The 27299-nt window shown below is 38.5% G+C and overlaps 1 protein-coding gene across 1 annotated transcript in view; it reads left to right on the plus strand.

Annotated features, from left to right (window-relative positions):
• Positions 1 to 27013, plus strand: part of QSOX2 (quiescin sulfhydryl oxidase 2) — a gene marked incomplete at its 5' end in the record, with an annotated part of 39266 nt that extends 12253 nt beyond the window's left edge. Inside the window, 11 exons of the mRNA XM_029063159.1 lie at positions 3638 to 3738; positions 4894 to 4942; positions 5189 to 5294; positions 5948 to 6038; positions 8902 to 9047; positions 9771 to 9914; positions 10306 to 10435; positions 12970 to 13092; positions 15874 to 16024; positions 19571 to 19759; positions 23450 to 27013. Of these exons, the coding sequence (XP_028918992.1) occupies positions 3638 to 3738; positions 4894 to 4942; positions 5189 to 5294; positions 5948 to 6038; positions 8902 to 9047; positions 9771 to 9914; positions 10306 to 10435; positions 12970 to 13092; positions 15874 to 16024; positions 19571 to 19759; positions 23450 to 23973 (1754 nt within the window). The remainder of the gene's footprint in view (positions 1 to 3637; positions 3739 to 4893; positions 4943 to 5188; positions 5295 to 5947; positions 6039 to 8901; positions 9048 to 9770; positions 9915 to 10305; positions 10436 to 12969; positions 13093 to 15873; positions 16025 to 19570; positions 19760 to 23449) is intronic.
• Between the last annotated feature and the right edge of the window lie 286 nt (positions 27014 to 27299).

The raw sequence follows: 27299 nt of genomic DNA on the forward strand, positions 1-27299 counted from the left end.
TGTTTCAGGAGCCGCTTGAATGAAAAAAGGATGCTCGGTGAGCAGGAGGGCCAGGGGATGTGGGTAAGGGGCTTGTTCCGAGCAGAGTCTGCAGTCTAGGTGAAAGCTCAGAAAGGGATGAGGCATTAAATAAATATGCTGAACTCATCAGGCAGAATGCCTTTCCTTAAAAATGGGTTTTTTTTATTTCAGTCTTCTGTGGCCATCTGTTATATTAATTGGATGACAGTATTAACTGTTGTTCTTTAGTTATATGCAACTAGAGAATCCAGAAAGATGTTGTCTGTAATTCCAGGGCAGTTTTGAATCTCCTTTATTTTTTTTAATTGTAAATTTGTTCCATTGAAATTGCTGATTAAAGCCAATGGTTATGATGGGAATTCCTTCACCCCCTCTTTTCCTTTGATCTTCACATCTAAGTAAGAATTACAGAAAACAGTACTCAGGAAGAATATTCACATTTAACCAAATGGATGTCATAGGAGTGAATTTCACATTTGTGATTATGATGACAGCATCCAAGTACTGTACTTTATTAGATTCATTTCAAATTAATAGCATTTATTGAGTGCTTACTATGTATAGGGCACTGTACTATGCACCTGGCAGAGTGCAATAGAATCAGCAGACACATTTCTTACTTAAGTCTCTGGAAGTTATTGAAGAAAATTCAGCAGATAATATGGTCAAAGTCCATCAGCAATTTCTTTTTACTGCTTGACTTGTCTTAGAAAAGGGGGGAAAACTTCGCCCGTAGCTTCAGCTGGATTATGGTAAGGGGGGCAAACATCATTCTTGATGCATTTTCTGTGTAGCTAAAGGGTATCCCTTTCCTTTGTGTTTCTTTGGAAAAAAGGGGTGTGCACTTGAGACGGTGCGGATTCATGACCCTCGTTACCCTCGTCACCACAACTCTGCTGGGCATGCTGCCATTTGTCTGGGCATTGGCATAAAAAAAATAGCTGGGGTGGGTATGGTGGGGGGGTGGGGAGGGGCACGTGTTGGGGAAGAAGGGCCCAGCAGTGAGTGGGGAACAGGTACTGTTTGGGCCAGCATTACCCTTAGCCCTGCCACTTAGTATGTCATTACGCAGCCAGGTTGGTGTCAAAAGTCACACTGGGAGAGCTGGGAGAGTTCTGGTCAGAGCCCTGCCTCGTTAAAAGGAGCAGCACGGTGTAGCAGATAGAGCACAGGCCTGGGAGTCAGAAGGTCATGGGCTCTAATCCCTGCTCTGCCACTTGTCTGCTGTGTGACCTTAGGCAAGTCACTTCACTTCTCTGGGCTTCAGTGACATCGTCTGTAAAATGGGGATTAAGACTTTGAGCTCCACATGGGACAACCTGAGTATCTGGTATCTACCCCGGCACTTAGAACGGTGCTTGGCACATTGTAAGTGCTTAACAAATACCATAATTATTATTATTTTTTTAAAATGTACCTGTTTATGGCATGGAGTCCATTCTTGCATTCAGAAGAAATCCCTCACTCCCCTTTCCACTCCTGAGCATGTCAAGTATCATGTCAAGTCATGTCAGTATGTCAAGTATCCCAGACGTTTTCATCTAAAGAAAGTTCGAGGGAAAATATTAGCAGAGCCAACCCTTCTTTAAAGAAGTTCAAGGAGGGTACAGAATTTGATACACCAGTTGTCTGGTGGTTATTTGCCAAGTTCTCTGTTTGCTCTCATTTGAATGAATGTTTTGGAATCATTCTCAGTTAAAGCGTCTTCCTAAACCATGCCTCAATTCATATGACTACTTGCCCAGATTTTCTTGGTGCATCAAAAACTGTGTTAACAGCCATTACTGTTAGTTTTCTTTTTTCTTAATTTTATCAAAGTGTAGGCTAGGGAGGTTTAATTAGGATTCCATATTTTATTGTAAGTCACTCTATCTGCTTTGTTTCATTTGAATGGATTTCCAAGTTCAGTTAAAGAAAAATTAAGTACTATTATCAGTGATAGTAAAAGATGAATCTAAAAGATGAATCTCCTATTTAGTCATTGTATTTTTCTTGCACATCTGACCTACAAAAATGATATTAAATAGCTTTGGTAAAATGAACCCGGTCATCCCTTTCTGCAGTCTCACATTTCCTCCTGCCTTCAAGACACATCTACTTGGATTTCCTGCCGTCACCTCAAACTTAACACATCCAAAACAGAACTCCTTATCGTCTTACCCAAACCCTGTGTACCCCGTGACTTTCCCATCATGGTAGACAGCCCCACCATCCTTCCAGTCTCACAAGCCCATAAACTTGGTCTTATCTTGACATCTCTCTTTCATTCAACCCACATAGTCAATCTATCACTAAAACATGTTGGTTCAACCTTCACAACACTGCTAAAATCAGCTCTCTCCTCTCCATCCAGACTGCTGCCATATTAATCCAAGCACTTATCCTGGGAAGCAGCATGACATAGTGGATAGAACAGAGGCCTGGGAGTCAGAAAGTCATAGGTTCTAATCCTGGCTCTGCCCCTTGTCTGCTGTGTGACCTTGGACAAGTCACTTCACTTCTCAGTGCCTCATTTACCTCATCTGCAAAATGGGGATTGAGATTCTGAGCACTACATGGCACGGGGACTGTGTCCAACCGGATTTGCTTGTATATATCCCAGCACTTAGTACAGTGCCTGGCACATAGTAAGTGCTTAACAAATAGCCATTATTATTATTATCATCATCCTATCCCACCTTGATTACTGTATCAGCCTCTTTGCTGACCACCCTGACTCTTGTCTTTCCCCACTTCAGTCCATATTTCACTCTGTTGCCTGCCTCATTTTTCTACAAAAATGGTCAGTCTGTTTCCCCACTCCTCAAGGACCTCTAGGGGTTGCCCATCCACCTCCACATCAAATAGAAGCAACTTACCAGTGACTTTAAAGCACTCAGTCACCTTGCCCCCTCCTGCCTAACCTCACTACTCTCCTGTTACAACCCAGCCTGCACACTCTGCTCCTCTAATGCCTGCCTACTCGCTATACCTCGATCTCGTCTACCTTGTCACTGACCTCTCGCCCATGTTGTGCATCTGGCCTTGGAATAAGCTCCTTTTTCAAATCCCACAGGCAATTACTCTCCCCACCTTATCATTAATCATATTATTCATTATTCTTATTCATTTAATCATATTTATTGAGTGCTTATTGTGTGCGAAACACACTACTAAGTACTTAGGAGAATGCAGTACAACAAACGGACACAGTCCCTGCCCAAAGTACATCTCCTCCAAGAGGCCTTCCCTGACTAAGCCCTCATTACCTCTTTTCCCACTCCCTTCTGCATTGTCCTGACTGGCTCCCTTTATTCAATATCCCTGTCCCTAACCCTACAGCACTTATGAACATATCTGTAATTTATATATTTTCATGTCTGTCTTCTCTTCTAGACCGCAACTCATTGTGGGCAGGGAATGTATCTGTTATATTGTTGTGTTGTACTCTCCCAATCACTTAGTACAGTGCTCTGCACACAGTAAGCATTCAGTAAATGTGATTGATGGAGGTCCTTGTTACTTTATTTCACATGTCAATCTCTCAGGTATGTGTTGAAGAATGCTTTCTTTTTGGTGTTAATAATAATAATAGTTAATCAATAACCCTCCCCACCACTTCCCCCATATTTTTCAGATTGGGACTCTGCCATTAGAGTTGGGGTCCTGGATTGTGCCGATGAAGAGAACTATGAAACCTGCCGTGAATATGGTATTCAATTCTACCCTTCTTTTAGGGTGAGTTCTCTATCAAGTGTATAAGTGGTGTTAAAAACATGCCGGTTTCCTGCTTGAACTAAAGGTATCTTTAGTAAAATAATTTGTAGTATTTCATGCATCAGTCAAGGAAGGATGTCATCCCTACTCACCCTCCCAAGAATTGGTTCAGTTTGAAAAAACAAAAATAAATTTATTTCAGAAAGGATTTCAAGTCTGTTACCACTGGCTCCCTGACTTGAGATTGTGCTCAACTTTTTAGGCAAGTTCTTGAACTTCTCTCCGGAGAAGTTCTCCAGATATGATCCTTACCCTTTAGGATTGCTGTGAGTGGTGGTGGAGTTTATAATTGTTGAATAGGATAAAAAAGGATTTTTTTTGTCTTTTGGATAGGAGGTAAGAGTACTTATTACTTTAAAATAACCTCATTAGACACCATACAGCAATCAAATGAATAAAATGCAGATGTGCCTGGAATCTGGTATACTATCTAGAAAATGGAGAGTTATACATGCAGTTAAGTCTTGAGTTTGTCTACCACCAGAGGGAGCATGGTAAGCTTTGAATGTACTAAAGAATAAATATGCTCGGGAACCTATTAAGAGAGGTTAAAAGATGGCCTGTTTGCAACAGTATTTTTTTGCATTATTTAAATTACATCAAGAAATGACTCTCCAGAAAAAGTCCAGAAATAACTGGTTAGGAAGCTGAAGATCTCACTCAAATAATTTTCTACAAATTTTTGTTTATTTTATTGCCCATGGACTTGCAATCCTGTTTGAGAGCCTTATCGTGCTACTGTATCTTAGTAACAGCGTTACTTGTAACATAAAATCGTAGGTTTACCCTCTACTGCTTCAGCTGAGTGGGAACTGGGTTTTTTTAAGTTTTTTGTTTTTCATTGTGTTGTAGTTCTGAATGTAAAATATGTAATGTTTCTGACCCTCCTGGGCAGGATATCTTTACTCCAGTTGCTCAGAATTGCCTTCTAAAATTAGGACATCATGTAGTGTAACTTTGAGTGCAGTGATATCAGAAATTTACTATTAGCCTTCCATAAATATGAACTCTCCAGAGAAAATTGACCAAAGTAACATGGGTAAAGCAGTAATGATTTTTGGTATTTTCTTTAAACCAGTGATGACTCTTACTAAAGTTGCATTTTTTTCCCCTCAGTACTTTAGGGCATTTACAAAGGAATTCACACATGGAGAAAATTACAAAGGTAAATATACATCCATTATGTTCAAAATCTGTTAAGTTAACTGTTGGTCCTAAAATAAAGACTGGAAGAGTCTCACTGGATGCACGCTCATCCCTTTAAATTAATTGCATTAGTACTGGTTTAATTATGCTAACTAACTTTGGAGATCATCAGGTAGAGTGCACAACTTAATTTTGAAGGAGTTTGTGTTTTGTAATTGCTGCTCTTTGTATTTAGAGAAGTGAGTGTAATTTTATTTTTCAGCAGGATCAGATCGAGAACTACAAACAGTGAGGCAGACAATGATTGATTTTCTTCAGAATCATTCCCAAGAAAACCGGCCCCCTGCGTGTCCCAATCTGGAGCCCATTTCGTAAGCATCTCTGATTCTTAAAAGTTAAGCTTGTATCTTAATCCATCATATTTATTGAATGCTTATTGTGTGCAGAGCACTGTGCAGCGCGCTTGGGATAGTACAAAAGAACAATTGGTGGGCACATTCCCTGCCCATAATGAGCTGACAATCTAGAATGGCAGACATTCATATGAATAAATTATGGATATATTCATATGTGCTCTGGGGCTGAAGGAGGGGTGAATTAAGGGTATAAATCCAAGTGCAGGGGCAACAAAGAAGGGAGTGGGAGAAGAGGACATGAGGGCTTAATCAGGGAAAACCTCTTGGAGGAGATATGCCTTCAATAAGTTGTTGAGGTGGGGAGAGTGATAGCTTGTCGGATATTAAGTGGGAGGGCGTTCCAGGCCAGAGGCAGGTTGGTGGCAAGATAGATGATTTCAAAATACAGTGAGTAGGTTGGCCTTAGAGGACCAAAGTGTTCAGGCTGGGTTATAGTAGGAAAGCAGTGAGGTAAGTTGAGAGGGCAGAAGGGAAGTGATATAGGAAATCAAGGATGAAAGCTAAGGGGTTTTTTTAAGTTAGAATCATATTAAAGGATACAGTCACTTGAAGATGAGTAAAATGACTGAATTATTCTGTGAAATAAATAGTTTTTCTTCTCCTAAAAGGTCCAATGATGTTGCTTCTCTCTTTGACATCAGTGGTGGACATTATATTGCCATTTTATTTGAAAGCAATAACTCATATGTTGGACGAGAGGTATTGAATGACTTACTTTCTATAATATTTGAAATAAAATAATGTAGTGTGGCTGTATTTGCTTAATAAGATTCATGTGGAAAAGTAACCATTAGAGCAAAATTAGATTTGCTGAACAAGGAGTTAGCCATATTTTCATTTTTCCAGTTCACAAGGTTATTCTCTATGCTAACTTTGTTAAAAAAAAAAAAAAAAGAGAGAGACCTTATGGTGGTGAAGGAATTTCCTTGGGTGGTTGGAAATAGGTCAGGCCTATAAGAACATGGCAGTAGGTAATGTCCAACTTCATATTTAAACATCTGCATTTAGAAGCAAAATTCATAGTAGCACTCCTTAGCACTCTGAGTTCTTGCAGAGTAAGTTGCTTTAGTTTCTTCTGGCCTACTTTTATAAAGTCATATCTCCTTTTCAGATCCTTTGCCTTTCAAAATTTTGCTATATTCAAGGCATCTGAGAATTTATAGAAAAGTGTCCACAACATGTGTTACATTTTCAGTTTTCCTCTGCTTCTGCCGAAATTTACAGGTTTGCCCAAGTGTAAATTAAAGGAAACATCAGGTGTAGGTAATTATAATCCTCTGTATAAGAAAAATTAGGGGCAAATTTAATTTACAAACAGAGAATTTAATTATTCAAGGACTGTTAATCCCAGTTAGTAGATTATCCAAGGCCCTTTTTTCTACTTTTCCCGCCTACTACCTGCCAGCTGGCTATTTTTCTGCTGCTTGGGAAATTCAGTAAAGAATGGACAGTGAGTGGAAAAAGAGGTGAAACTCAAACCAATCAGTTGCACACATTAATAACTATCTTGAAAGGTATAAGTGGGAAGAAATTGGTGGGGAGGAGGTTGAAACTGTTGGGTAGAGTATCCTTTTTTTAAATTTCACATTTTCCATTTCCCCCCCAATTGGAAGTAAGCTTTAGATGAGCCTATATTATCGATCTGTAAGAGAGGGTGAACTTTATTAAGAAATTTTCCCCAAAATACCTATAGAGACTTTACTTTGAGACTACACCCAAACTATCTTTTGGTGTAAATCTTGCATTAAAAGATTGCCTGAAATTCATCATTGATAGTATTGCAAAGGAAGATAGATGTGGGCTTGGACAGTGTGTTTCAGAACCTCTACCTATATCTAAACACTTAAACCTGAGGTGAAGGTGTAACTGCTCTGTGCATGTTGATTCTGTTTAACCTGCTGGTGACACCTAGATTCTTCTTAGATTCTGAAAACTTAAATATAACATTTGTTAGAGTTAGCAGTTTTGAAAGAAGCATTCTCCCCACTTGATTGTTGTCAAGTGGGCTAAAGCAAGACAAAGTTGCAGTGATTTTTTTTTTGGTATTTGTTATTAAAGACCTCATATATGTCCAGTTAGCAGTTCAGTGTTTAACTATACTATTTTGTCACTTACTTGGACAACATTGTTCCTCAACCACCTGTCCCCTTGCATGTTTGGGTGATCTTTAATTTGGGGGTCTAGATCTAATAGATATATTGATATATTTGTTTTAGAGAAGTAAAATTCCTTGAAGTGATGATTGCTCGTGATTTTGCCCAACCGAGGCAACATGTCCATTAAGGATCTTGTAGATCCATTTTTGTTATCTTCAATTAGCTAAAGAGTAGATGAGGTGGCTAATTTTCATTTTGGCCCATATCTGCCCTGTTCTTATTTCACAGTTTTAACAAGCTGCTGTCTCAGCCTGACAGTAATGCTAAATTGTGCTTGTTTGTTTTATTAAAGTCAAGATCTAGGGGAGTAAAGAAAACAAATTGCATAATTATCTTTGTAGAAGCATACAGTGTTGTACGACATTTCCAATTATACTTGCTTGTGAGCTGGCCCAGTGGCATGCCTGAAGTATGACATGCAGCCAACTTTGAAATCATATACAGAAGTTGATTGCATCCTAGGCAGTGGTTCAAAGGAGACTGAATATATTTCAGGGAAGCTGGGTTATGTTAGGAGGGGAATGGGCAGCCCCAAAGCTTTTCAGCATATCTACTTGGTTGTTCCTTCCAAAATGCAGGGAAGCTTGCAGAATGGCCTAATTCTTGCTAACAAAAAAGGAATCTCTGTTATTTTTGTTTGTATGTGTATACAGCCTTATAGATAGACTCTTGCTTGCCTGCCCAAAGACTCCAACAATTTGTATAGCAGACCAGTGGTGAAGGATATCGGGATTATGTAGTTTCCTCTCGGAACTACAGGCTGTGTAGCCTGTGGGGAAGGAGAGTGGGGGGAAAAGCTTTCATGGATTGGTTGTGAAATAACAACAACCATTGATTGATTGACCAAATTGACTGAGTACCTCCTGGGTACAGAGAACTGTGAGTCCCATGTGGGATAGGGACCGTGTCCAACCCACATTTTGCTTTTATCCACCCCAGAACTTAATACAGTGCCTGACATATATTAAGTGCTTAACAAATACCATGATTATTATTATTATTGTGGTTAGGGTGTTTTACCGTGGAAGATCCATATGAGGTATTGCACCCCATTTTCATGTAAATAGAAGAAATTTAAGACTATTACATTCTATCATGAGAACTTATTCAAAAATAAGAAAATATTTCTAGTTCTGTTATATTTCTTCATTTGTATTTTTGTCAGGGGTTTTTATGATAGAGATTCTTTTCTATAATTTTCCTATAGGTCGATAAGACTCATTCTTGAATACTAACTAGTGAATCACTGATAAATGAACATCCCTGTTGAATAGTGCTTTATTTTCCCAAAATTTAAAGCTTTGGGTTGGGTGTAGTCTGTATTTACTTTGAATTTGATTTTTTGCTGGGTTGGGGAAAAGTCACTGTGCAGTGCAGAATCCTTAATATGCTGTTTTGTCACCCAGGTGATGTTAGACTTGGTTCCATTTGAAAACATTGTGGTAAACAGAGCGCTGAATTCTGATAAGACATTTCTAGAGAAGCTCGGTATTACTTCAGTCCCTTCATGTTACCTGATCTATCCAAATGGGTCTCATGGATTAATTAACATGTAAGTAGTAAATGGCTGTAAGGGATATGGGCGGCATTTTGTGGGATTCATCTAAGTTCCAGCTCTATAATGAGTGAGCTTCTTTCGGATCCCTTCATTTTTCAATCAGTTTGATGGGCCAGGATACAAATAATCTTTGTGCAGCACTACCTTCTAAATATATACTTTAAAATTAACTACTTTTTTTTTTTACAGTGGCTTTATTTTTATTCTTTCATGTGTGGGAATTACTCTTTGAGATGTTCTGTCCTTTACTAAATGTAATTAAGACCATTTATTTTCATATACCTCTTTTCTCTGAAGGGCTTAAAATACTGATTGCCGGTGCCAGTTAATTCAGTTTCCTGGCAACCGAGGAGATAGGGGACTGGGAGATTTCCCCTTCCGCATAAGGAAGGTACACCAGAGTGCTGGTAGAATTAGGCAATTTGTTTAGTTTGTGAGGAAGGGACCCAGCTATAGATAGAGTGTCCGGCCTGTAACTGGTCAGTAATTATATCCTTTGAGAAGACGTTGTTAGGCCTACCGGTACTTTGGCACTCACTGATTTAAGGACACAAAAATTTTCTTGGGTAAATTGCAAATCATACTTGGCCTTCGGGCAATTATTTCTTTGAGTTCCAGCCACCACCTTCCATAATGAATTGGGCTGACCTGAATGATTGAGCCCATCAATATCGGTGTTTTTGAGTTCTAACCTTTGCTCTTTCCTTTCTCATGCAGCGTGAAGCCTCTTCGTTCTTTCTTTTCTTCCTATTTAAAGTCATTGCCTGGAGTGAAAAGGAAACTTTCCTCTCAAGTTACTTTGCCAATAAAGCCAAATAAAGAGGAAATTGTGGACACTTCAGCCTGGAGGGAATTTGATAAGTAAGTGGACTTCTATCAGATTTGGGCAACTGAAGCTCTGCAGTAATTTTTGTTAAAGTGGCTTATCTTGGAAAAAAAGTGTATTCGGTTCCGAAGTAAAATGTTTCCATCACCTGTTTTTCGTGAGTGCTATGAAGTAGCATTTTTCTGGCAATGCAAGCCTGTGTTGGATGCCGCGCAGTGCATATTATACAGGTAAATCCTACAGAGAGAGTTTTCCTTAGTGTGGACTTTTGCAAGAAAACACTCACTGTATAGGAGAACTGGGTGTATTTGTTTTAAGAATCCAGCCTTTTGAATTTTGGATAGCAGTTTTTATATTGGAGTTTGGGGGAAAATTTAGCCTTAACGAAAATGACCTTGTAAGCATATTTTATATTATGTCTTGTAGGTCAAAGCTGTACATGGCCGATCTCGAATCAGGATTGCATTACCTACTCAGAGTGGAGCTTGCTACTCACAAGACGCTGGAGGGAGCTGAACTAAAGACTTTTAAGGATTTTGTTACAGTCATGACCAAGGTATACATGCCCCACCTTTGATTATATTTGTAAGAGGAGGGTTTAAATGGAAATTTTACTTCATATGGAGATGCAAGATTTTTCTAAGTACTTTAAATAGCTTCCATTATGCTTTTCGTATTGAAAATATGTTTTTGTTTAATTGGCATTAATGAAGGTGTGTAGGTTAAAATTTCATTAGGGCTATCACCCTTTCCATATTATTTATAGGCACAAATACCTGTTCTACCTAATCCCAAACCCTACTGGGATGTGGCCTGGCCACTCACTTGATTTTCCCTGAGTGGAATCTCATTGTCTTTTAAAGGAAGTGTCTCTCCATCTCTCCCTCTACCAAGACCGGCGACCCTCTTCTTCATCTTCCAGAGATTCTTGCTGATGTTACATTTCCTATCTCGCAGGCCTAGAGAGAAGGCAGTAATTGAAGAAGCTTCTAAAGGGAGCATTTCTCACTGGTTTTAATGCTTTTTAAAGAGCCATTTATTAGCTAGTGATTAGATCAGACTCAGTGGCCCATGCCAAGGAAAATGAATAGAATATGAGAAGAAACGTGGCCTAGTGAAACGAGCGCAGGCCTGGGAGTCAGAGAACCTGAGTTCTAATCCTGGCTCCACCACTTGCCTGATGTGTGACCTTGGGCAAGTCACGTAATTTATCTGTCCCCCAGGTACCTCATCTGTAAAATAGGGATTAAGACTGTGACCCTCGTGTGAGACAGGGACTGTGTCCAACCCAATTATCTTTTGTCTACCCCTGCACTTAGTACAGTGCCTGGTACAGAGTAAGAGTTAAATACCATTTTTTAAAAATAGGGTAGTTAACTCACAGTACATAGAGCTACAAAGAAGACTTCATCGCAAAACTTTGGATTTCTGTCCCAGTTATTCAGCCAACACTTGTAAATATGGGTGACTCACTTAATCTCTGTTTCTTCAACTTGTCTGTGAAATGGGTTGTAAGAATTCTTGCTCCCACACTAGAAATGTGTGGATTAAATTAAAACATTAGGGATTCCCCTTCTCACATCTTTTCATCCTGCACCGGAACCTCTCCGCTTTTCTACTAGGTAGAATTCTGTCATTTTGTTTTGGAATAAAGTATCCTATAAAGCCTTTTAAATAACCTATATAAACCTTTTATGAAAAGGAGAATGTTTGTTAAAATTGCCTTGCTCTCATTTGAAGTTTGTTATGGGCATTTCAAAATGATTTCCCTTGCCAAGCTATAAAAAGTACTCATTTTTACATTATACAGATTGCTTGGTAAAACATCTCATTTCAAAACCCATAAGTAAATAAATTTTTGTTGTGTTTTTTAAAAATCCCAAGGAAAAAAAAATATGTCAACAAATAATTATTGTTGCCTTATATTTCCCAAAGGTTTGGTGTATAATAATCAGTTAGGCAGGTTCTTAGCCACTGTGGCATTCAGAAGTTAGAAATCTCTAGATGTCCTCATTTCCTTAAAGAAAGTGTAATGCTAATCTTTTCATCGCATTATCCCTCAAACAGTCCCTGTTCTTCATGATGGAGCCTGGCCAGCTAATTCAATTTGGTTGCATAGCTATTAGCAGATAAATCGGGAAAGTTCCAGTGTAGTTTGATAGACTCTCTCATTTGTATCTCTCTCTCATTTGTATCTCCCTCTGTGATTTGCATTACATGTTTTTCCTACTGGTCTTATGTGTGGTCTAGATTTCTTTATAGCATCAAATGAAAGTGGACTGTACTTAGATTAAAATGAGCTGTGTAAAACTTAATATGAGGAATACATTCATAATTATTTGTAAGCAGATAATGGCTATAAATGATTGTAAACTAGTGAATCCTAAAGAAGAGAATGTACAATGCTGCTAAATATGAAGTCTGCTGTTTTATTTTCTGGTCATATGCCATTGTTATGAGATATTTCTGGCTATCTGCACTCCTACCAGTGACATGCTTTGACCTTGTAATAAGACTGTTACCTAAGAGAGAGCTGTACAGTAAAGGAGTGTACTGATCATAGGGGGATCCTCCCTCCTTTATTTATCCCCCCTCCCAGCCCCACAGCACTTACGTACAAATCCATAATTTATTTATATTAATGTCTCCCCCCCAGACTGTAAGCTCATTGTGGGCAGAGAATATGTCTATTTGGTTACATTGAGCTCTCCTGAGCGCTTAGTACAGTGCTCTACACCCAGTTCAATAAATGCAATCGACTGACTGAATGACTTGCATCCCTCCCCGAAAATCTTAACCTGCAGAGTCCACTGGTTATCTGAGTGATCCAGAACCAGAGTTTCCATTCCTTCCTGAGACAGTCCTTTGCTTGTTTCTTTAGAGAAAGAGTCCCAAAATCAGTTATGAAACACTCCAAGACATGTTGACTAGAATCTGCCTTAAAGTTTTATGCAATTGACATTTAGACTGTGAGGACTGTGTTCCACCCAATTAATTTATATCTACCCCAGCACTGAAATCAGAGCTCAACGGATAGTAAGCACATAACAATTGCCATAATAACAATTTTGGAGGGTTTGTGTGTCTCAGTTATTTCCAGGCCGCCAGTCTGTGATGAAATTACTGGAGACCTTACAAGAGTGGTTAGTGAGCCTTCCGTTGGACAAAATCCCCTATGATGCAATCCTGGACTTGGTCAACAACAAAATGCGGGTAAGCTGTAAAATAGTTTCCTAAAGTAGAAAGAGAACTGTAGGGACTGGAGAATCACCCTGTAGATCCAGGAGTCCCCAAATCAGGCCCTTAGAGGTGAAGATACTTATTTTCAGTTTCTCATTGTAAAAACAGCCTTCTCCCTAACTACTTCGTAGAAGCAGTGTAAGATTAATAACCTAGATTCTACAGATGTGGAGGCAAGAAGTTACCTCTAAAGATACACTGAGAACTAAAAATACATCATTATTCCTGAACCTTTTTTAAAATTCGCTGTGAATTTTAAAAGAGTTGTTGCATCTCCTGGATATGAGCTATTTAGTTCTTGAATGCTGTGGGTTTGGGTCTACTGTTTTAAAAAGTAAATCAAATTACTTGGAGACGGTAATGAAGTACCTTTAATTGTTATGGTTATATATTTTTTGTTTCCATTGCTAGTGTTATCTTTTCTTATTCGGTGGTTGTGATATTTTCAAAGTCCTGTCTGGATCAGAGAAATGGCAAGATATTCTCCAACAGAAATAGTATTCTAAGATGTTTTTAACACATACATATGTTGGTTTAATATGTTTCATTTTTTTAAAAAAGTAGTTTAAATTTCACTACCAACCACAAGTGGAATATAGTTTAGGAAATATATTTTTAAATCCCTGTTCAGCCTCAAACTTAGTGCAGGAAGCAAAAATATAATTCTTCCCTGATGCTGGCATATATGAGCAGGCTGAAGTGCAGATAAGTGGTTTACAATGTGAAGGAGCCAGAAAATGTTTTATGAAATCAGTGCTCAGTAAAGCTAAAGAGCTTCACTCTTGAAGCTGGCATTACAATTGGGGCTTTTCATCATATACTCCTACTGTCCAAGATAAATGGTGTGAGCATGGCCACTAAAATACTTTAATAACTTGGAGTAGACCTAATATCTCATTTGCCAAAAAGTTTTCATGGTACATATTTGTCTTTCAATTAACATTTTCTTCTAGAGATTTTATTAATAAGATGTATTTTACTTTGCCCACTAAATTACGTCAGTTTCATTAATCAGCATTTGTAGTTTACAAGTGAATAGCACTTTTTTTCTGCCGTAATGTTTCCGCACATTATCTTAGAAGTTCACATTCTTAGCAGAATTGACCATCAAGCTAATTTGCAGTGTTACTCATGACTACAATGCCATCTGTCATGGCATTTCATTCATATTAGCATGGGTACTGGGCTAATATGTACTTATTCAAGGAGGAAATTAATGATAGTTAAATAACTCAAATTAATCTTTAACCCCTGAAGTGTTCAAAGTTGCCTCTAATGTATTAGAAATAGTCTAATATACTTAATTAGAGAAGCAGCATGGCCTAGTGGTAGAGAGCATGGGCCTGGGATTCAGAGGACCTGCGTTCTAATCCTGGCCCTGCCAATTGTCTGCAGTGTGGCCTTGGACAAGTCACTTAATTTCTCTGTGCCTCAGTTTCTTCATATATAAAATGGAGATTCAATACCTGTTCTACTCCCTCTCACCCCTCAGTTAAGATTGTAAGTCTCATGTGGCTCCTGATTACCTTCTATCTGCCCCAGTGCTTAGTATAGTGCTTGGCACAGAGTAGACGCTTAAATGTCATTATTTTTTGAAGGAAAAGTAATTTTAATATTTTGTACTCACACCTAGATCCTCTCAATTAGAGTATTCTTATTTCTGAATTATTATACTGTTACTCTATCGGTTTATTTGTACTTTATATTTTACAGGTATAGTTTGCAGGATCAGTTGGATGCATTTTATTTTTCTACTCTGTGCTGAATTATTTTTAATTTTAAAACAGCAAAAAAAAAACCAACAACAGGTTTTTATCTTTCAGGCCTGGGGCTTGAATTTAACCCAAGGTAGAAATATGAAATGCTGGGAAAAAACCTATGTAGTACAGTCACTTAGAAGAATTGGCTGCCATGAGCCAATGGGATTTATTGAGTGCCTTCTCCATACCCTTGGGATGTGCAGTAGGAGGAAATGATACAGACCTGACACAGCTCCTTCCTTCGAGGATCTTAGAGTCTACACAACTGTTAAATTAGCTCCCAAAGTGAAGCCTGCGATTAAGCAAGAACATCTTTTCAACCTAATCAGAAATCCAGGCAATAAGATCAGCTAGAAATATCTAATAATTAAAAGGAGCTGCATCCTATATTCATCTCTTGTTGTGAAAACCATCTGCAAAGAATGAGAGGAATTTCTTTTTGGGAAAGAAAATCTCTCCAGTTGAACAGGCTGTGTAATTAAAACTCCAACAGTATTTGCAGTTTTTACCCGGCCAAATCAATCATCCTTTCAAAGTTCTTGCCACCAATTTCCCTAATGAAGCTTTTGCATTTGAAATGGAAATCTTGTCAAATTTGTAAAGGAAACCAAACCCTACAAAATGTCTTACTATCTTAAAAAGAGTATAATAGTATAATCACTGTCATTTGCTTTTGAAGCTTATGCCACTGGTAGTGGTATTCTATCCCTAAGGGAGAATGTGACCGAAAAGAACACTGTTACTAATCAACTGCAATGTATGTGGATAATATACAATACGTTACACTTTTTGTGCAAGAAAAGACAGATTCTTCCTGGTCTGATATGTTTGTGGAGACTTGCTGTTTCCTGGACTGATGCCTGTTCTCTCTTGATGCCCAAACTGAAGGACCAACCCTGCATTTCTGGTGAAGATCAACTCTGGGTAATAGAAAAGAAAGAGAATTATGCTTATTTTGCTAAATTGTTTTTGTGGTGGGGGGAATTTCTTTCAGATCTCTGGAATATTTCTGACTCACCATGTTCAGTGGGTTGGGTGTCAAGGAAGTAGGCCAGAGTTGAGAGGCTACCCTTGTTCCCTGTGGAAACTCTTCCATATTTTGTCTGTCCAAGCTGCCCTTCGGCCTAAAGCCCTCATTAATACAGGTAAATAATGTAAATGAGATAATGGTACAAAGTAATTGACGTCAAAGTGCTTTGAATAAAATGTAAATGCTCCACAAATTGAAAATTAATTATTTCAGGACACTTGAACATTGGGTAATGGGTGTTTCTAGCTAAATAGTTTCACAAATCTGTGCTTAGTTACCGGCTACAGAAAGTCATCTGCCGTACAAGTTATCACCCTCACTAACTAGCAGTGGGAAAGAACTCTCAGAGGTTTTTTCAGAGTCTTCAGTGAAACCTGTTTATAGAGGATAAAAAAAAAATATAAAGCCCAAACTCAGATTGGATTAACTGGGAAGTAGCATGGTCTAGTGAAAATAGCAAAGGTCTTTGAGTAAGAAGAAATGAGTTTTAAATCCAACCATTTAATTGGCTTGTTGCAGTTCCTTGGAATAGTCAGTAAAATGCACCTTGCCTTTGTCCCAACTCACAGGGAGAGGGATGTTGCAAAAGTAAAATGAACTAAGTGACACCGCTTTGGAAAAATATATTCTACAGATTCCAAATGCTGTTATTGTTATTAAAATTGTTGTCGTTTTTATCAAGGCGTGAAGATCAGTGTTGGATTTTAGAGTGTTTTTTTAAATTTGTTTGTATTTGTTAGGTGCTTACTAAGCGCCTGAGAGAGTACAATAGGGCAGATGATTTATTGGAAAGAGATTTGTCCAGAAAAAAGACAGGAGTGGAATTTTCTTGGTCAAATTTTATGGTTTCCCCAGCAGAAATTGAGAGGAACCTAAGTTAGTGCTACTCACAGAGATGGAAACTGATGTACCTCAAGCTTATCCCTGGATAAGTTAGCCCAAATTAGAGCAGCCCAATGGGCCCTGAAGGCCCTCCTTGAAGAACAAAGAAGAAAATATATCTAGTAAGGCTTTTTCCAAAATCGCAATTCGGGCATTTTCCAATCTGCTGTTCACCATCTGTGTCAGGTGAACTTACATCCATAGTACCAAGAAGTTGCAGCTTGTTTGGTCCTGCCCTGACAGTGGAAACTGCACTCTCTCAGTGACAGTCTTTTTGCCGTGAAAACACTTTGTAACTCCAGAGCATTTGCCTACTTGTTTTCACTTGATAGTGTCCCTGTCAAATTATTCCAACAATCCAAAACATGGTCAAGGAAATGGAATTTTTCAGTACGCACCCTCTAAAAAAAATCTTAAGCATACTTTTAACTTTATCAGTCTAAATTGGAATAGATATTTGATGAGTGCATCTTCTACTGAAAGAATTGGGTCAGTCTGAGACAGTCGGATTATGTCTTGGAAGGTTTTTCCTCTCCTTATTGCTTGTTTAAATCCCATCCACTAAAAAGCATGATGCATTTGCTAATCCTCCCCACCACAGGTAGGGTTTTATGATTCTTGTCCACTTTAAAGATTAGGGTTACCCTGAATTGCAGTAGTTTGGGAGAAAAGAGAAAAGAAGGATTACATGATGATACATGGCAGATGTTATTAGAAGATCCACCTCGGGGCTGGTAAAAGAAAAACAAGCAAATGAGTCATTTTTGTGTGCCCAGGAAAACCCCATAAAGTACATTTTTTCCTAGTTGTGGTGATCATGATTCAAAAATGAAATTCTCTCCACAATTAAATTTACTTTCCTCTTCTCAGATTCCTGGTTATCTTTTTAAATGGATTTACAAGCCTGATTTTTAGAATGAAGAATTTTGCACTAATTCAAATTAATTTTAAACTGTATTAAAATTCCTTTTACCACTTTTGTCACTGAAATCCAAAGAAAATGGCCTCAAAAGCTTAGCTTTTATTATTTAATTATAGAGAAAGAGGATTTTGGCATTGGTGACATACATACCATTAAATCAGGATCCTGTTATCCTTTAGGAACAGTAATATTCATGTGAAACATTACAATTGCTCTAACTTTAAAAAATCAGCCTTGAAGTACCAATTGCATGATAAGCAGTTCATTTTTTCTCTGATGCACATCTTTGCTTTTTAAAATTATTTTTCAGCCTTTCTTCTAATACTGGTATTTAATCTGCTCTAATCTCATGGGTCTCTTATTTATACACGTCTATTCAATCACTGTTATTAGATGTCTGAGTGGTGATTGCTGGGTTTGCCATTTTTTCTGCTTTCCTTTTTGCCCTTACCTTGTTTTTCTTCTTGTTTTAATGTTTGTTTTTTTCCCTTTTGTAGGTTGATTTTTCAATGTAGTGTACTTTCTCTTTAGGGAGCATATATTTTGTTCCCCTGATCTTTGGTTGTTAAAATGTATTGATCCCTAGAAAACTGCAACCATGCAAGTAATTACAAGCCTTTTTCCATGTCCCCTCAAAATGTTTCACAATCTCACCTTCCCACCATGAGTTACAGTTAAATCTTGGCTACTTATCTAGTATGGAATATGAATGGGCAAATATCTTTTTGCAAGATATTTATTTCTGTTAATCTGAAATGGAGTTAGACAAAGTTTTTTGGGTTTTTTTCACCTGTTATATGTTCAGCACATGGCATTTTACAAACATCTGTGCATTTCTCTAGAAACTTGGAGCCTAACTCCCACCTTAACAATACAGTAGGGAAGTGAGGATAATTTCAGTTCTATAAAAATATTTACAGATGTAGTTTTAAAAAAATTAGAAAGAGAGCCAAAATTTAGGATGTCAGAGTAATTCAGGTGGTTGCATTTGTCATAAGGGAGCCCTCTGTGCCATGCTAATAGGAAGTATTTGGTAAAATTGATTGCCAGTCGTGAATAACTGATTCTGCTCCAAGCCATAAGCATTATGAACAAAGAGTGTCAGAGATTTCAACTAAAAGGTGGAAAATCTCATGTTTAATCCCAAATTCAAATTAATCACATATATAAATGTAATTATTTTGTCAATAATATATATTGAGTTCAAACCTCCTGCACTAGGATTGAGCAATTGAGGAAAGTAAAAATCATATTCCCTGTCCTTTCCATGCTAAAGGAGGAGACAAAGCAAGCATAACCTAAACTAGGAAAGTCATTGCAAATAGTGATTATTTTCTAGAGCTGTTCATAAGTGCGTCTGTCCCTAAGTTACTATCTGAGTTAGGAAAGGGGGTTTGTGAGCACTTTGAGAGCAGTGGACTCAGTGGTCTCCTAGAGGCCCAGGGGAACTGTTGCATTACTTCAAAGATTGAATTTACTACAAGGAAAGTGAATTTGGCTCACTGGAGATGAGAGAAGGAAAAATATGTTCTTTACAAGTGTATGTATATGCAGAAGGCCACATGAACAGAAGCTGCAAAATTAATGGTATTTATGGAGAGCTGTATTTTGTGCAGAGCACTGTACTAAGCCTTAGGGAGAGTACAATACAATAGAGTGAGCAGACATGTTCCCTGCCCACAGTGCCTCCAGTTTCTTGAAATTTTGACCTTGGTTTTCTGCCTCAGCTATGGTACAGTATAAGTTGATCTGGATAAACAAAGCTTTCAGATACTGCAATCTGTCCAGGTCTGTAAGAAAAAGTTGGATTTTTTTTCCTCTCTGGCCCAGTTTAATTGCACACTGTTAATTTTGCAGACTTTGACCAGAACCCTCAAGGAGTCTTGCAGGTCATGCGGCAGTATATTCAGAAATTTTTTGGGTGCAAGGAGTGTGCTCAGCATTTTGAGGAAATGGCTAAAGAATCCATGGACTCGGTGAAAATCCTAGATCAGGCAGTACTTTGGCTGTGGAAGAAACACAACATCGTGAATTACCGGCTGGCAGGTACAGTAAAATCCAAATGTGAATTCCTGTGATTTCTTTTTAAGGGTATGATGGTCAGTGTGGTGTTTAGCAGAGTTGAACCAACTTACTCTCTGGGGTAGAAAACCAGCTCATCATAGAATCCTCAGTAGATTGTGAGCACCTTGAGGGACAGAATCCCTGTCTAATTTCCACTTCTTTACTCTTTCCCAGCGCTTGGTACAGTACTATGCACACAGTAAGCGCTTAATAAATACTGTAACTTCTGAAAGGGATGATTCAGAAGAGGCTTTCTGTGCCCATCATTCATACCACCCAGTTTGAGAATTATATGGAAATCTCCTGGAGTTGTTCATCTTTTGGCTGGGCTACCATATCAAAGTTGAGGTAGGAGATTAAGTTGTAATGATAATGCAAGCCCATCAGCATGCTTAAGAATGCACAGCAATGGATATCATCCTTTGTGAAACAATACACTTGATGCCGCCATAACTCATGTTGAAGGGAAAGCTCTTCCAACAGCACATGTCTATCTGGAAAAAACCATAAAACATTGAAAGAAACCATTGTGGGCATGTCATGCTGCATGTAACATAATGCTAGTGTTCCTTAATATGGAGTCAAGAGCATAACCCCCCCATCATAGGAGACTCAATCAGTCAGTGGTATTTATTGAGCTCTTACTCCCTGCAGAGCAGTGTACTAAGTCCTTCAAAAAGTACATTACAATAGAGTTGGTAGACATGATCCCTAACCAGAAAGAGTTTACAGTCTAGAGGGGAAGACAAAGGTTAAAATAAATTACAAGCAGGGAAGATGGCAGAGTATCAGAATACATACATTAAGTATCATGGGGCTGAGGGTGAGGTGAATGTCAAGTGCTTAAGGGGTATAGATTTAAGTGCATAGATGACAGAAGGGAAGGTGAAAAGGGGAAATGACAGCTTAGTCAGGAAAGGCCTCTTGGAGATGTGATTTTAGCAGGGCTTTGAAGGTGGGGAGAATGGTCATCTGTTGTATTCAAAGCGGGGAGGGAGTTTCAGGCTAGAGGGACATGGGTAAGGTGTCCGCAGCAAGATAGACAAAATCAAGGTAGAGTGAAAACGGCATTAGAGAAGCCAAGTGTGCAAGCTGGGTTGTAGTAGGAGATCAGCAAGGTATAGTAGTATGGCAAAAGCCTAAAAGCTGATGGTAAGGAGTTTCTTTTTTGACGTGAAGGGGATGGACAACCACTGAGGGTTTTTGAGGAGTGGAGAGACATGAGCTGAATGTTTAATGGCTTGGAGCGGGTAGAGACAGGAGGCAGCAAAGTCAGCAAGGAGGTAGATGCCAGTACTAGAACTGAGTGTATTCCTGTTGGCGGGACTCTTCAAGAGTGTGGGTTTGGGCAACTAAACCCAAGAACACTGTCAATAACTGGAATATTCAGAAAGGACCCACCCCCTTGTCCTTTTGGGTTTAGACAACAATTCTAGACAGGCAAGCAGGACTGAACATATCTGAACCAGTATGATAGAGCTTGAGCCCAGACTTGTAGGAGGAGGGTACCACCTCTTCAGTAATGATCAGACTTGGCTGGAGGAAATTTTTGCTAGTTTCTTTGTTGACTACCTCACAGTCCAACTTGTTCATGAAGCAGATTTCTTTGTATTTAACGGAAGTCTCCTTTGAGCAGTTTGCAAACTTCTTTCCTTAAGAGATGCGCTGACCTTAAGGAAAATAATTAAAAAGGGGTTAGGTCCCAAGCTCAGATTAGCCACTCTATTTTCCTCCTTTTGCAGAGAGCGAACTTAAAACCATCTTGGTGTAGAATTAGATTTCATTCCGTTAAATTTCATTCCATTGAAACTGGTTCCAAACTTTCCAGACCACCCTCTATTTAAAGTTTGGAATTTTAACAAAACTCACTGACACCTTGTTTCAGCCTTTGCAACACTGTCATTCTTTATGACACTAGTTCCATTTACTACCTACAGTGCAGTACTTCGTAGGAAGAGGCTGGGAGGGAGAGGCGAGAGGGCATTATCTTATCACCCGGTGGGGTCAGCAGGGAGGGTGGGCACATCCATTTTGGTTCCAGTGAAGGAAAAGTCAGCTATCCTATAATTGAACTTCTCTGATTCAATGAAAATACATGAACATAACTGTATTATTTATTGACTGATTGTATTTGTTAAGTGCTTACTAATTACTAAGTGCTGAGGTAGGAATGAGGTCATCTGAGTGGATGCACAGTGCCTCTCCCTCATGGGGCTGACAGTCTAAGATGGAGGACCAACAGCTATCTCTTCCCATTTTACAAATAAGAGGGCCAGAGAGGTAAAGTGACTTGCTCAAGGTCACCCTGGAGGCCAGTGACAGACCGTGGACTGGACTGTGGGACTTTTGATTCCCAATCCATTGTTCTTTTCCAGTGTCATTCATTTTTTATTGAGCAATTACTGTGTGCAGAGCGCTTGGGAGAGTGCCACAAAACAGTATAACAAATTCTCCTCCCACAATGTTTGCAGTCTAGAGGAAAGAACAGACATTAATATAAATAAATAAATAAATAAATAAATAAATAAATAAATAAATAAATAAATAAATAATACTTGATATGTACATAAGTGCTATAGGACTGGGGGAAGGTGCTGGATAAAGGGAGGAAGTCAGGGTGTTGCAGAAGGGTGTGGAAAAAGAGGAAATGAGGGCTTAGTCAGGGAAGGCCTCTTGGAGAAGAGGATAGGTGTTGTAGAATTCATCATTCTGGGTAATTTTGGCAAAACCTGACTTCACTTCAGGAACTTATCCCTCATTTATAACAGTGTTCTTATGAGACAGTTGGTTCAAGATGCAGTTTTCAAATGCCAATTGTGTACTAATTCCAGGGCTGCTTATAAGTAATTCTCCAACAATGCAACCACATTTAAAATATGATAGCAACTGAACAGGCTATGTCTCTTACATGTTCAAGAGTTTAAACTATTCTTAAATTAATAGGTGATTAAAATGACCCTTAAGAAGATTTATTTCCCAGTAAAATCATTTTTAATAATAGTTGGATGGAAAACACTGCTCAACTGTTGGGTTTTATTTAATCCATTGCATTATAAGAACCTCCTATAACTAAAGCACTAAGGAAAATTGATTTTTATTTGGATTCAATTCCTCATTGTTGTGAGTTTGAATAGGTAACAGTAGTTACAATTTAAATATGCATCCCTATGTTTATAGTCAGCATTGGCCTCATTTGGAAGGCATGAGTTGCCTTAGTCAAAGTGTCATACAAAAAGTTGTTCTAAGGAAGCCAGGGACTGAAAAAGGTAGTCATCGATAGCCCCCCTGCAGTAAATCACACCAGAATCTGAAACAAAGCAAAATTCAATTACAGATGAAATCATTACTTGACACTTTGCTGGGCAAAAGAAATCTCCTTGAATGACATATCTGATTCTACAAGTGATCCTCATGAGTTTTCTGAAGTTCTTCAATGTGATCCACAAAAGTGCAGTTAATGAAGGAGAATAGATTGAGAGGGAAGCTTCTGAGACTGTCTAGTTTTCCTTTTTGTTTCCATTCCCGTCTATTTCCAGAATGTTTTTGCTAATTGTGGTAATTAAGAGATTATCATCTCATTGTAGTAATGGGGTTAATTTAAAAGTCTCTGTTGCTTTAAGACTCTTCTCTCTCTCATCTGTCCCCTCGTCCCTCCTTCCTTCCCTTGTTTAGGTCAGCTAAGCGAAGATCCCAAATTTCCCAAAATTCAGTGGCCACCACCCGAGCTCTGTCCAGCCTGCCATGAGGAAATCAAGGGGTTAGACAGTTGGAATGAAGACGAAGTGCTAATGTTCTTGAAACATTTCTATAGCCAAGAAAATATCTTAGATAAGTATTCTGAAGAACAAACAGATTCCAGTGAAGTTGGGCCTGGTGCAGAAGATGCAAGAAAAGAAAAGAGTTCCCAAACGAAACCAAGTGAAAGCAGAGATGGCAAAATCCCGGATTCACATCATGCTTTGGATCCAAATCAGAGAAATGGTGGGCCTGTCAAAGACAGCGTAAAAAATGAATATGAATCAGGGCTTCATAAAGAGACCAAACACTCTTTTTTAGGGATTGGCTTTTCCAACATAGACATGAGTCTCTGTGTGGTTCTGTATGTAGCATCATCTTTATTTTTAATGATAATGTACTTTTTTTTCAGAATGAGGTCCAAGCGATGGAAAGTCAAGTATTACCGGCCAGTAGTATAGGACACTTTGTTTTTTTATTTTATTTTCAGTTTGGTCAGAAGTGAAGTTTCTTTGTAAATAACGGATCCGGCAGTACCAGATGCAGCTTTAATATTTATGATCAGGGATTTTATATTGTTCAGGACTTATTTTCAAACTGCATTTTTCCCCTTACTTCCTCCAAGCTAATTTTACAAATGTTCTGTTGTGTAGAAGAGAAAGGGTGGACTTTTCCACGACAGTATATATGTATAATTTGTAGCTCATTGTGTTGGCATCTTTTAAGGCTATCTATGTAAAGAACTTTTCTGCATAATTTAATATTCCAAACTTTGGGAAAGAAGTTGAATACTTATCCACGTGCCGAAAATATTTCCCATTAGACTTCTACATCCCAAGTTTACTCAACAGGCCATCAGTCTGTTTGCTTTGTTTCTGTGTATAGAGGAGCCTGGATTGATTTTTATTCTTCCAGAGGTGGAGGAAGTTCATCTTGATTTGCCATTTTATGGAGGGAGCTGAATGTTTGCTGGGGAATGCTTTAAGAGCTCAGGTTTGTGTCTTGTTCTCTTATCCACCAAAAAGAAGACTGCTCTTTGAAGGAAATTGGAGTAATAGTGAGTGGTTCTCGTCTGCTTGACTGTTCTTAGGGGAAGGAAATATTCAATGTGAGCCCTTGCCCAGGACAGTCGAGGTGGGGATAGCAGCGTTGCCGAGTTCCTGCATCAAGAGCTCAATCAATGCTGATGAAATAGAGTAAAAGTCCTGAATGTTTGTATTCCGTACAGAGTAACGATTTTAAATTCTATTGTAGAAATCCCAAATTGAGCCGGGGGGAATAAAAAGACATCTTGCAATTGATACATTTGATGCAAGACCCAAGGAATGGTCAAATGCATGTATGTTTTTATGAAGTCCCTGTTGACAAGAATGTATGAGCGCATTATTGTTTTTCAAGAGCAGACCTGACAGGTTTGTCTTGGCTCTTCTGCCCATGAGTTAGTGTATGATGAGAAAGATCTGTCAGAAGAGTTGAGAAGAAAGATCTGTTGGAATAGGATCCTCCCATCTTGGGACGTTCCAGAATTTTCTTCATAAAACCAGCTGCAACTGAAGCAGCAAGTAGAGGCACCAGGCCTTAGCAAGGAACTGATGGAAGAAGGCGAAACACTGCTTGCCACTTCTCCCCTGCCCCTAATTCAAGCTCTTTGGTTTGACAGCCATTAATGGAAAGATTTGATTCCTATTATTGGATATTACTTAATAAGTAGTAAGCAGATCTGGTTTCCCATTTCTGAGTCAGTTCCATTTTCAAAACAAATGAGTCAGGGAAGTTATTACTGCATACCTGATAGGCCCCCAAACATCAATGTATTTGAACTCCTAGGGTCTTTTTACAATGTGAGTAAATAAGTTGCTTGCAGGTATCAAAGGAATATAAAATCTCTAAACAAAACCCTGTTTTAAGACATGTCCAGCTTAATCTTTGGCATAGAATGTCCCCCCAAATGCTGGCTCTTTGTCTTTCTAAGGTTTCACTTTAAACACAAAATACATGTGAAATTGAAACTGAGGCACCCAAGTAGCATGAACTCTGGAGCCAAAGCTGATGTCCTAGTTGCTCCTCGGTGCTTTCAGAAAGAGAAAGATCCTAAAGAAAGATTGTCAGTCTTCCTTTCGGTTCCTTTGCTGCTGTCAATGTCTCACCGGCTTAATTTGACTTGTTCTGAATGTTGTGTTTCAAATATGTCCTGGTTTAGACATAGTTTTATTTTTAAAATTGTTTTAACCATGTTGACCTTTAACAGAAGTTTCTATTTTTTCCTCTAGCCTATTTGAATTTTTATTTTGAGTTGCTTCTCAGTCAGATTAAAGCCTTCAGAAGTTTACAGGAACATTTTGACATTGAGCCTTAGTTGAGGTTGAGAGTCAGTGACAGGGACTAGGTGAGGAAGGGGATATATTCTTCAAAAGGTTTATTTGCTACAACAGATGCTCTCAACTATCACTCTATTTTTCTATTTTATTAGAATGGTCTTATTAAGGAAGACCAGGAAATTGGGGCATTCAAAGAATGTAAATGGATTTGCATCCATTCTGCTTACTGTCATGGTGCTATGAATTGTCCTGCTTTCCCCTCCTACTGCCCTGTGTAAGGCTTTTTTGCTCTGTCTTTCTTGACACTTCAGTGTATTCCAGGTTGGGCCTTGAATAGCTTGAATTCCAGATGATTTAGGTGTGTGGGTATCGTGAACATTAAGCTAATTTCTAATTTAATCACAGGAATCTTTGTTCTTTCTCTTATGTTTATCTGCCAATATGAAGGTACCCCAGGAGCACCAAGGAAAATGTTTTTAGGCAAAATGTCTTCTCAGGCCTGAACATCTCTTCCCAAACAGTTTTTGGGGTTTTTTTGTTTGCTTTTTCAAATGTAGTGAAGGGGATACTCCATTACACCAGAGTCAGATTATACAATTATTTTCCCTTTCCCCAAAGCCCATGTAATTTCAGGTCCACCCTTTTGATTGCTAGCATTGCAAAGTAAGTCTTATGTTCAGGACAGGTCTGTAACTTCCCAGGTATGAGTGGTATAGATTGAAAATAACATTTTTAAGGGGGAAACTCATTCATGATTCAGTGATCGGTTAGAAGTTCAGATAAAGGGAACCAGGGTGATCTCTCTCACCAGCATCTGGGATGGGAGAAGCTTCTGTGCCAAGAAAGTCAAATAACAGTGTTCTTGCATTGAATTGTGAATTTCAAGTTATGTATTCACCACGTGTTGCTCCTATTCAGAATGAGATGTTGGTACCTTGCAGGAAAGGATCAAAGTATATTTTTAAAGTCAAAAATCTTACAAATGAGATGTTGAAAATGGTGTAATAGTTCAGTAATTTAAATGCTTATTTATTTTTAATGGAAATATTTTGATTAAAAAGGAGCTCGGTGAAATGCAGGCATTGATGTGATTTCTTCCTACCAGGGAAAGTGACTATTTTGTACCAAGCAGTTCACCATAATGGGTGTACTTTTCAAATAATAAATCTGACATTTGAAAAAATTGTTGCTCTTTGTGATGAAATAAGTCTCTTCAAAAATGTCTTCGGAGTCAGAATTTGCTTACAGGTTTAAAACTCTTTTGCCTAGAGAAAACTCTCCCAAGTCTGTTTTACCTAAAGTAGTCTTGAACATGCTTCTGCTTCCCTCACCTGCTACAGAGTCTTCGTAGTTGGCAGACAGCCCTGGAGCTGGATTGGACATGGAGAGGTTTTTTGTTTAATTTTTTATGATGGCGTTCGGTAGTCGCTTACTATTTGCCAGGCACTGTACTAAAGGCTTCAAGTTAA

The sequence above is a fragment of the Ornithorhynchus anatinus genome, chromosome 4, assembly GCF_004115215.2.
Source record: "Ornithorhynchus anatinus isolate Pmale09 chromosome 4, mOrnAna1.pri.v4, whole genome shotgun sequence".
Classification (NCBI taxonomy): domain Eukaryota; kingdom Metazoa; phylum Chordata; class Mammalia; order Monotremata; family Ornithorhynchidae; genus Ornithorhynchus; species Ornithorhynchus anatinus.